Source organism: Camelina sativa, chromosome 18, assembly GCF_000633955.1.
Source record: "Camelina sativa cultivar DH55 chromosome 18, Cs, whole genome shotgun sequence".
NCBI lineage: Eukaryota > Viridiplantae > Streptophyta > Magnoliopsida > Brassicales > Brassicaceae > Camelina > Camelina sativa.
In genome coordinates, this window is record NC_025702.1 from 3712535 (window position 1) to 3724604 (window position 12070).

General features: G+C 34.6%; 1 protein-coding gene across 1 annotated transcript; it reads left to right on the forward strand.

The window, feature by feature from the left end:
• Positions 6870-8765, forward strand: LOC104763114 (alpha-barbatene synthase-like). Its single transcript, XM_010486531.2, has 6 exons — positions 6870-6993; positions 7101-7361; positions 7473-7854; positions 7941-8162; positions 8289-8427; positions 8523-8765. Exons 2-6 carry the CDS (start codon positions 7142-7144, stop codon positions 8763-8765), a joined length of 1206 nt encoding a protein of 401 aa, XP_010484833.1. The 5' UTR covers positions 6870-6993; positions 7101-7141.

The following is a 12070-nucleotide window of genomic DNA, read 5'->3' on the forward strand; positions in this document are numbered from 1 at the left end:
ATCGTGTCTAGGAGAAAATTTTAATTGCATAAAAGAAAAGAGCATTCTACGCTACCTAATACCTAATATGTAGTATTAACTACCTAATACCTAATATTTAGTAATTATCTAGCAACTTGCAAGAAACAAACTCAGAGATTAATATGGCTACCTAATACCTAACATCTAGTAATAACTAATAAGTTAACAGGGAAAAAGATGAAAAGGCTTTGAGAGATTGTTCTAAAAATGGTATATTACCTAACATCTAACTAGGATTTCCATTGCATATGTGAGCATCATTTTTCTATGTACATATACATTATGTATTATCACAATTATCTCATCATTTAAACTCGGTTTTCATTAATTGCCATCAACTCTACAATTTTCCAAGTTAAACACGTTTTCCCGAATCCTCTCTCTCTCCCTCTCTCTCTAAAGTTTGCAGAAAATAAAGCTTAAGGGTTCTAAAACCCTAAAATCCTATTTATATCTTTCAAAACATGTGAGAACTTAATATTGGCATTAGAGAAAACTTTGGGGCAGCTTTGTAAATCATCAGAACTTTGAGAAACTCGGACTTGTCTTGGTATGAACACTGCATCGATCGATGTCAACACCTACATTGGTCGATGCATGTCTCTAAACTTGTCTATGAACTTCACAGCTTAGCCTTAATGCGTGAATATGCTCCAAATCCTCCTATTTTGCTCAATTATGCTCCATATGTGCCAATAAGTACATAATCTTGTAAAGACTCAAAAACAACATACAAAACAAATCAAAAGACTCAAAAATTACAATTATATCATGTTAAAATCCGTAAAAACCATAATTTATCATTGATCATGAAATTCCAACTTACAAAATTTCCATATATTCAAAATTGTCTTTTAGGTATTTTGAAAATGTTCTTATGTGAATTTTTTTTTAAGTAGGTCGATAATAATCCCTTAGAGCATGGTCCATGAATGATAATCCCTTAGACTTTGTGATTTCAAACTATTTTATTTAAGTTATGCTTTCTTGTTTGTTGACTGCTCAAGTAAAAACCGAATACATATAACTACAAGGTAGTATATTCGAGGTCGATCCACAAGAACCAATGATAATTTGTTTGGTTTTTCGTTATCAAAGAGCAATAATAAAATGGTTGATCAAACAATAAGATAAAGTGTTGTGTTCTAGGAAATTTCTTTGGGATTGAGGATAAAGGTGTGACACACCGGTTTCAGCGACATGCGGAGAGATTTAAAAGATTTGATTTGGCCACCTATATCACCGAAAGTGCACTTATCTTTTCGGTCAAGGGTCCTGAGAGAACTACAGAGTTAAGCGTGCTTGAGCTTTAGTAGTCTCAGGATGCATGGGTGACCTTCTGGGAGGTGATTGTCGGAACTGTGCGAGTGAGGACAAAACACAGGGAAAGATCATGTGGTGATTTGTAGGGATTGTAACAAGTCTTTAAAACCTCCCAGTTGTAGCAAACCGACCGTCGGATATTGATGGGATCACGGGCTTAGTGAGAGGACGTGAGGCCCATTAAGGAAGGTGGGCCCATGGACTGGAATTGGACATTGGGCCCACTGAGAAGTGATGGTCGGGGCGTTACAAGTGGTATCAAAGTCGAACCCATACGAGTGTAGACGTTGCGATTTGTTAGTGGTGGTGAATTGTGACACCCCGGTTTCAGGGACATGCGGAGAAGTTTAAAAGAATTGATTTGGCCACCTATGTCACCAAAAGTGCACTTATATTTTCGGTCAAGGGTCATGAGAAACTCCAGAGTTAAGCGTGTTTTAGCTGGATTAGTCTCAGGATGGGTGACCTTCCGGGAAGTGATTGTCGGAACTGCGCGAGTGAGGACAAAACATAGGAAAAGATCATGTGGTGATTTTTAGGGATAGTAACAAGTCTTTAAAGCCTCCCAGTCGTAGCAAACTGACCGTCGTATATGGATGGGCTCACGGGCCTAGTGAGAGGACGTGAAGCCCATTAAGAAAGGTGGACTCATGGACTCGGATTGGACGTGGGCCCACTGAAAAGTGATGATCGGGGCGTTACAAAAGGCAATCAATGAATCAAGGGAAATTAAGTAAGAACCGGTATAGAACATAAATCACGATAACAGACTAATCCTCTCTTAGGAATTAGCCTGTAAACATGAAATCAACAATTATTAATCTTTTATTTGTAATCATGAAATCAAATTAGCATTAAACTTAAGTCTAATTAGTTCATAAGAATATCTATCATCAACTCTCGTTAGCTAGAGGAGTGTTGATCATCTCAAATTGATTCCGACATTTCGTTAAATACTTTTGCTGTGTAACATAACTTAGGTTCTAGAACTAGGTGATAAAACTAATTCAAGCATTAAACACATTTAAGATGAAGAAACCAACATCGATTAGCACTAACTAAACATTCTATTCATAAATCGATCCATCCTGAAATCGCTAAAGCACGCTTACACGTGGAGTTCTCTCGGGATGTTTTATCGAAAAGTAAGTGTATTTTTGTGACATAAACTGTCAAAATCAAATCTTTCAAACATTTATGCCTAGGGTGTTACACATTTCTTGAAACTAGGGTGTTACACATTTCTTGAAACTAGGGTGTTACACATTTATGCCTAGAACAAGTTTAGAAGATGGTGCTTGCATTATTAACATGTGAAAGATGAGTTATAGAGTGATGTGAAGAAATTGATTAATCAAAATCATCATCTTCTTCTTCTTTTTTTGGTTTGAGTTTGGTAACTAATGCAATCTTCTATAGCTAACTCATCTTCTTCATCTCCCACTATGTCGATTTAACTCCTTGCAATGTTTCCACTAGTTATTCCTGTTTGTGACGGGACATGTGCAAACACTACAAAAAAGTGTACACTGATAGCATCATACGATAGCACATATTTCGTAAGTGCTATTAAAAATAGTATTCAGATTTTGGTGCCTATATCATAGCATTTCATTAACGCTAAGCCTAAATAATAACAAAGAATAAAGCTATAATTACTCAAACCGCCAACAATGAACCAAAATTTAGCAAAATTTTAATTTACCGCTTAACACTTAAACAAAAACCGTTCAACACTTTAAAAAAAAAATACTCACTTGGTTGTCTTCACTCTTCACACTAAGCAAGACCTAAGTTTTATTTTCATTTTTCTTCTCTTCTACTTCGTCTCTGCTCCTTCAGATCCTTCATCCGAAAAAGCAAGCTTCTTCTCACTCTTTTCCTCTTCTTCTGATTTTGTCGCTAGTTTTGGTGGATTTTATCAGTTCCACCTCAGATTTAGATCGATTCATCATCTCTTTGTCCCAGATCCATCAATTGGCCTCAGATTTCCAGATCTATCATCCTCGACGCGGCGATGCAACGGCAGGGCTTGTCTCTGACTACGCCTTCAAGCTATAACGTCGCTGTTTCTATTGTCGTTGATGTCTCCTTTTATCTCACATGATTCAGTTTCGGGTTACTAACAGAGATTTCATTGAGGAGGAGCAGAAGCTTGGTGGAGTTTGATTTGGAAAGCTTTGCTTGGATTTAGGGTTACTACGTTCGTTGTCTCGTTTCGTTTTCTATAATGGTCTACTAATAGAGATAAAGGATGGGCTTGTGATTCTTTCTAAAATTACAAAGAGTTCAGGTTAAAGTTTCAAACTTTCTTCTAGCTTCACTTTACATATTTCATGTTCAACTATCTCAAGATGTCTCTAAGTTTAGGTTTGGTTCTCGGCTGAGCTCAAAGTGTTTCTTTCTAGATGTATTTTTAAACCTGATGAAGTTTTCCAAAGGTTTTATTTATAGTTGGCTGGATGACTCTAATTTTCTTTATTCACCTATTGTTTCTTGTGCTTCTCTCTACGCTGCTAGATTTGTTTGGTTTGGCAGGAATCTCAAGTTTTGAATTAAGACTTGAGCGTTGGTCTGCAAAGAAGAGAAGCAAGAGAATCATCATTGTTGTGTCAATCCCTAATTTCTGTTTCAGAATTGGTAAAATCTGCTTGAAATTGGAGAACTATAACAGAAGAATTTTACTTCTTGGTTTGCAGGTGTAGTCGACAACAGGTTAGTCCATATATCCAATGTCGTTGATATCTTGCAGGCGTTCTTACTGAGCTGGATCATGAGGAAGAAGAAAAATTGTCAAGGACTGGTTAGTTATTTGTCTTTACACATAAATGAACAAATGTTCTGGAGATTGAAAAAGTAAAGAACCTTTGATTCATGTTTTAACCTTCGATGTTGCAGGAACGAAGGTAAATTGTTGTAAGAAGTGCAAGTGGTTATCTCGGTTCGAGAAGTTTGTCTATGTTCTTGATGAACACTTGCGGGACATGCTCGAAAATGAGTTTTATGTTGGTGCTTACAAGGTATATTCACTTGGCTTTTAATGTATGGTGCTTACAATGAGTTTTATGTTATTTTTCAATAACTCTTGTGTTTTTCTGTTATGGAATATTCAACATGACTTGAGCTTTTAGATCACTATTCACTAGAGTGTCTTATTTGGTGGTTGCAGTGCAAAAAGTAGACCATGGAGATGAACAATCAACAATGGAGGTTGTTGGCATAAAGAGAGAGATGGACACACGTTCTCAGCTTGTGTGGTTAGTGTTTCTATCTACAACACATTTTAGAGAGTCTGTTTCTAGATTACAAAATTTAGTTTTGTTTTTTCACAGTTCTAGGAGACGTGATAAGTACTCTCAACGAACACAAAGGACCATTTTTCTCCTGAAGTGGAACAAGAAGGGTGATTATCTTCTTATTGGTAGTGTTAATAGAACCGCAACCATTGTTCATGACCTTCGAGAGCATACCAATGGAGTTCTTTAATCCAATATGAATAGAAGTACTTATGATATTTTTTGAGAGCTTTTTTTGATGAACTACTTTATAAAATTATAGTTATATATCATTTGATCATTAATGGAAAGAAACATGCTTTGTAAGTTTGTAACAAATTGGTTTTGTAGCATATAATTAATTGGATTTCCAATTTATATATTTGGAATAATATATCAATACATCATTTTATAATGTTGCACATAAAAATTGCTACAATACAGTATAATATAACAAAAATTACGAGCTATCAAAAAATATATTAAAACATTTGATTAGTGCTATAATAGAACGACATATAATAGCATATCAAAAAATGTTATTGTAGGGTGTGATTCTATTATAGTTGGGGCAGAGATAGCGTTTGATAATTTTGATAATTAGCTATCAATGATATATAATAGCATTTTTCTAGTATTAACAAAACTCATATTTCTTGTAGTGAAAACGTGATGTAAAGATTACAATTGAGTTCATAAAGTGGGACCGTCAGATCAGTTACAATAGCATGTCCCTGTTTTCAGCACGTTTATATATACACGCACCCTCGAAATATTTCAATTCATAACGTTTTACATGCAACAACATAGGAATAATACATATACACGTACGGAACATTAGAGTTACTATCGTCAATTTTTTGGTTAGCTAATACTTTGGGGCTTTGGGCTTAGTATTAACTCTAAACGGAGTAGCGGGTAATAAACGCCTGAATGTTTGCAATTGCAATTGTGTTGTTAAATTAGCTACGTTTAGATTTTCATATTCTAGTTTAGTGTTGGCCTGGCCTATTTGCTTTATCACCGTCGGCTCAAAGATCTAATTAACATTGCGAGGAAACGTAGGTAGTTAATTAAATATACACATTTTATTCAAACTCTTTCTAAAAATATAAATAATGCGATTGAACAAATCTAATGGCATCAGAGCCGGCGCTATGTTTTACTTGGCTACAAGCGAACCAAAAAAAAAAGGCTGCTTTGCACATGTTTATACTAATTTTTTTCAAATTAAATAATAAAACTGGATTTGTTTAACAAAAGCACTAAAAGTTCTAAAATATCAAAGATCGTTATTTTTTAATTTTGTGAAAATGATTCTTCTTTCATTTTTACTTGCAAACTCATTCCTTTAAAAAAGACATCTTACTAAAAAAAATATTAAATATTAGCATAAACAAAAGATATATGGAGAATAATGTAAATAAGAAGAACAACTTTAAAACTATATATGTTAGAATCACAACAAAGAGAAAAAGTTTACCTAATAAAATCTAAAATAGGTATAAGATCTATAGGCAAAATCAATGATTTGAGAACAAAAAATGGTGAATCCAGAATCAGAGAAATAAATAAATAATATTGAACAAGGAGATAAAGGATGTGAGTAGAGAGGCTAGAGGAAGAACGGATGACCGCTAGGGTTAATTGATATTTTGTGTTATGGGACTCGAACAGAGGAAATGAAGATGAGAATTAACTAACCACTACCACCAGACTACGTATACTTTACCAAATTATACGGACGAAATATGTTTAATAAATAAGCGGCCTCAAGCAAGTGGTTGCTTCACTTGTATCTGTGGCCGGCTCTGAATGGCATTTTCCTCTCCTTATTTCCTAAACTCATAGGGTGTAAATAGTTACACAATTAGAAAGGTTAAATGAGCTGAAAAAAATTATTCAATCAATTTTCACCATTCCATTAGAAGTAGTTAAAGAAGTTGATAAAAACTATTCAATCCATTCAACCTAAAAAGTTAAAAAAAATAATAATAATCTTATAGCAAAAATAATGTTCAACTTTTGAAAATGAATGGATTGAATAATATTCGAACTCAATTATTTTCAACTTTAATTAATTCAACACAATTAATTCAACCATTTGCAGCCATAGTGCTTAAAAATTTCCACTAAAAAAAAGAATACCAAAATTGCCATCAACTCTGATCACTTCCGTTGTGTGTGTGTATATATATATATGTCTACCGTCTACCAAGTTATATCAGTTATCACTACTCTCTCTCTCTCTCTCTCTCTCTCTCTCTCTATGGAAGCACTAAGAAATCTCGATTGGGAAAACTTTTTAAATTTTACAGAACTGCCATCCTCTCAATGGGGTGACCAGTTTCTCCGATTTTCCATGGCTGATTCGGTGAGTCCATTTATTTCAATCTGACTACCTATATATGTTATGATGTCTATATAAATTGAGGTGTATATGAAAAGATATTTTTAATGATTTTGAGGTCCTTGAAACAGAGATTAAACTACTAAAGCCTGAAGTAATAGCGAACATATTCATGTTGCCTTCCAGTGACAAAGACGGACTGAAAACAAAAATTCTTTCGATTCATTTTCTGGAGAGTCTTGGTCTCTCTTATCATTTTGAGAAGGAAATCGAAGAGAGCCTGAAACATGCTTTCGAGAAGATAGAAGATTTGATCGCTGATGAAAATGATTTGGACACAATCTCAGCCATGTTTCGGGTTTTTAGAACATATGGTCTAAATATGTTGTCCGGTAAGTAATCTTTTTAAATAAGTCCTAGTATGTTGATAGTCTTCCAACTCGGATGTGTGCATATATAATTGATATATTGAAAAATATATATATATATATATTTCCATGAAGATGTTTTCAAAAGATTTAAAGGAGACGATGGTAAGTTCAAGGAATGTTTAATAGAAGATGTCAAGGGTATGCTAAGCTTCTACGAAGCAGTGCACTTTGGGACAACGACAGATCATATTCTGGATGAAGTTTTAAGTTTCACACTGAACCACTTGGAGACACTAGCTACAGGTCGCAGAGCGTGTCCACCACATATTTCAAAGCTTATACAAAATGCTCTTCACATACCTCAGCACCGGAACATCCAAGCGCTGGTTGCAAGGGAGTATATCTCGTTCTATGAACACGAAGAGGACCGCGATGACACACTTCTTAAGCTAGCCAAGCTCAATTTCAAGTTCTTGCAGCTTCATTACTTCCAAGAATTAAAGACCATCACAATGTATGTGTGAATGATCTAGTTTTCATCTAAGATAGCTCGGGTTCTTTCTGACAGCATCTTTTTATTCTTTTTTCATATTTTGGTAGGTGGTGGAGGGAATTAGAACATACATCAAACTTTCCACCTAACTTCAGAGAAAGAACTGTAGAGACTTGGTTTGCAGCATTGATGATGTACTTCGAGCCACAATTTTCACTTGGGAGAATTATGTCGGCTAAGTTGTACTTAGTAATCACATTTCTAGACGACGCTTGTGATACTTACGGTTCAGTTCCTGAAGTTGAAAGCCTGGTAGATTGTCTGGAAAGGTACCTTAATTAGCTAAGCTATATCTATATATATATACATTGCAAAGATTCATGTTTTAAATCGCAAAAACCTATTATGAGTCTAGCATGGATCCCCATAACCAATGTCGTGTGATATACTAACAGATGGGATCCGGATTACATGGAAAATCTTCAAGGTCACATGAAGACTGCCTTCAAATTTGTGATGTATCTTTTTAAAGAGTATGAAGAAATATTGAGGCCACAAGGAAGATTATTTATGATGGATAAGATGATAGAAGAGGTGAGTACGTAAACTTTTATTATTCATGACCACCAAACCCAACATTCGCTGGATGGTAATAAGTTGTACCATGTTTAATTTTTTTTGGTAAGTAGTTCAAGATAATTGCAAGGACAAACCTCGAACTTGTCAAATGGGCACGGGGAGGTCATGTTCCTAGCTTTGATGAGTATATAGAGTCTGGTGGAGCCGAGATTGGTACATATGCAACCATAGCATGTTCCATCATGGGACTTGGAGAGATTGGTAGGAAGGAAGCTTTTGAGTGGCTAATATCTAGACCGAAGCTCGTTCATGTATCTTTATTAGCCAAATTCAAAATTAGTCTCCAAAAATAAAAATTGTAGGTGTCAGATGTGTTTTTACTGATAATAAATTATGTCTTACATGAATATATATCATGATAACACTAAATTAATATAAAGAAAAAATTAGCCAACTTAATACAAAGAGTTTTTTTAACAATTCTACCACATTTTAAAAATAAACTTATTAGTTCTACCACATTTGCTAACTCTTTTTACGAAATACCACAACCAGAACAAAAAAATACTAAAATAGCCTTCATCGTTTTCGGCTTTCTCAACTCTTTCTTCTTCCATTAATTCTATCCCCATCTCCAACGAACACTTATCTCATTCTGTTTTTTTTTCTCATCTCTTTCTGCTTCTATTAATTATCTCCACATCTCTTCAAATTCACAAAATCAAACACACAAAAACTTTTTTTGTGTCTAAAGTTTCTAACTTTTCTTTCAAAAAATCTCTTTTTTTTTCTTTGTCGACTCTTTCAGAAGCTCAACTGTGTTTTTTCCCATATCATTCACCACTGCCAGAGCTATTAATTTGGCAGACAAATTAAACACACGAGGTTGTCCACTGTTGATCTTGTGATGGACAAGTTATTTTACAAAGATAAAAATTTATTTACTCCATAGACCAGTTTTACAGTTGTCCAAAATCATTACTTGTCCACTATTAATCATGTCATGTACTACATGTTTTACAAAAAAACTAGTAGACAACATAATTGACAAATGGACAAGTACTTTAAGTTAATGGACAAGTTTGTACTCCTCAACTTGTCTATGAGACAAACTTTGTCCACATAACTAATTTTGTCTACAGACTTATGCTACTCCACCCACCAGATCTCTAAACCAAAAAGACATATAGATATATTTGTAAACTCTACATAGCCTTGAGATAAATTTAAATTAATTTAATATAATCTACACCACTATGGGTCCCATTTGTCTGTCGAGTGGAAACAATTAATGCATGTCTATGTTGTGGAAAGATCAAATATATATATATTAACCTAATTGATCGACAACAGCTCACAACTTCAAGGATATTATTGTCTTTTTAAGTAGCATTTGTGGTAGGGGAGAAAAGGAGTTTTAACATATGGTAGAATTGAAAAGTTTGTTAGTAAATGTAGTACTCTCAACAAAATTTCTTTAATACAAACTTCTCTTCGCATAATATGTATGTTTTGAATGTTTTGGTATATATCTTCAGGAGGATATGGAAAAGGTTACAATGCAAATGCACTCAACTATTACATGAACGAACACCGAAATACAAAAGAGGAAACCAATAGAGAACTACAAATGATAAATGGAGATATGAACAAGATTGTAAACAAAGAGTGCTTGAAGAACACCACCATGCCACGCCGAATTCTTATGCAATATATCAACTACTGGCGCTCATTGGATGTTTTCTATACCAATGATGATGTCTACAACCACCGCGAAGGAAAACTCAAGGAATATCTGAGCCTTTTGCTCTTTGATCCCATACTTCTTTAGAGACATGGGATGCATAAAATGTTTGTTTCTTTTGGTTTTCAATTTCGATATGCAATGGTGTTGTGTGATTGCGGTTCTATTTGATCGTTCTGTGTTTGATCATATTTTCTTACTACAATAAAATGTTGGTGTGTTTGAATTTCATATATGACTCTCCTTTTTTTTTTTTTTCCTAAAATCACTAGTAAAAACAACTTGTATAGTTACAAAATAATGTGTAGGTATAAGGAGGTATTCGTAGCGAAAAATAATTTGTTACTGGATTGAGACAAATTTGACTTGTAACTATTTTGTCGTCGCAGAATTACGCGTTGTAACAATCTGTAGCAAGTTATTATAAATTAGCTACAAACGCATATATAGGTATTTGCTACTACTTGTTACAATTATCTACAACGTTTCGTTACAAACTGCGTCAACAGTATTAGTAGCGTTTATTTACAAAAAGCAACAAATTTTCTGTGGATAAAGAACTCACAAAAAGCTACACGGTACTTATCGATACTTTCTTACCGATTGCTACGTTTTTGGTGTAGCAGAGTAGTGACTATTTACTTCAGATATTTTGTAGGGATTAGATACGCGAAGTTGTAATAAATTAGCCACTATTTCACACAATTTGAGGCGTAATAAATTATCTATGAGTGGTAACAATGGATTTGTAACAAATTAGATACGAAGTTTTTGGTAGAAATAGTTTTGTGTCGTGAGACCTGCACATTTCGACCTGTAAGTTTCTTACGATGTTTGTTGCCTTGTGATGCAAGGTTTTATATGTAGCGCCAAATTTGTCAAAAAAATAATAATTTGTTAAACGAAAGTACACAAAAGATAGATAGAGTTTTACAATCAGACAACAAACAAAAGCAGAGTTTTAAACAACAGAACAGAGCAGAGTTGTAACCAACAGAAAGAGCAGTGTTAGATGGTTAGAGCCTTTCCTGAAGAGGTTAGATGTAAAGGTTTACGATCACAATATAGAACCAGATCTCTCCGTGAATTTCTAGAATCTTTTGTTTTCCCTGCCACATTTAGCAACGTGTTAATTATATTGTCAAAAAAATTCTTTTCAATATGCATAACATCAAGGTTATGCCGAAAAAGATGTGTCCTCCAATATGGCAGCTCTCAGAAAATACTATGCTTATGCCAATGATGCGTCTCTTCATATCCTTCGATCTCGGAGTTTACATGGCAACCACCACCACATTCAACTGTTTTCTTCAATCCATAAATGTTATCCAACTGATGAACTAAGATTTCTTCTCCCGAGCGATTATATGGTGCTGATTTTATGACAACATTGTTCTTTCGAAAAGCTCTTCTATTTTGTCGAAAAGCAAGATCTCCTGGCAAAACTCTTCGATGACAGTCAAACCAACTTGATTTGCGACCATGCTTTAATTAAAAAGCATTAGTGTCTTCCATACAATACGGACACGATAATCTTCCATGAGTTGTCCATCCAGATAACATCCCCATTGCCGGAAAATCACTAATCGTCCGCATTAGCACTGCTTTGAGATTGAAATTCTGCTTTAAATGCTTGAACACCAAATGCCCATAGTTCCTGCAACTCTTCAATCAACGGTCGCAAGAATATATCCAAATTTCGTTTTGGATGGTTTGGCCCGGGCACTAAAATAGAAAGATATAGATATTGTCTTTTCATGCACATATCTGGCGGGAGATTATATGGAGTTAGAATAATAGGCCACAACGAGTAATTACCACCGGATGATCCAAATGGGTTAAACCCATCTGTACAAAGGCCTAGGTAAACATTCCTACTGTTAGATGCAAACTCAGGATAAATCTCTTGAAAAT

Excerpts from the sequence above, each read along its gene's own strand:
- LOC104763114 (XM_010486531.2), top strand. The coding sequence starts at position 7,142 with ATGTTGCCTTCCAGTGACAAAGACGGACTGAAAACAAAAATTCTTTCG. Across the intron at positions 7,362-7,472 it reads TGGTCTAAATATGTTGTCCG|ATGTTTTCAAAAGATTTAAA; the intron begins GTAAGTAATCTT and ends ATTTCCATGAAG. Across the intron at positions 7,855-7,940 it reads GAATTAAAGACCATCACAAT|GTGGTGGAGGGAATTAGAAC; the intron begins GTATGTGTGAAT and ends ATATTTTGGTAG.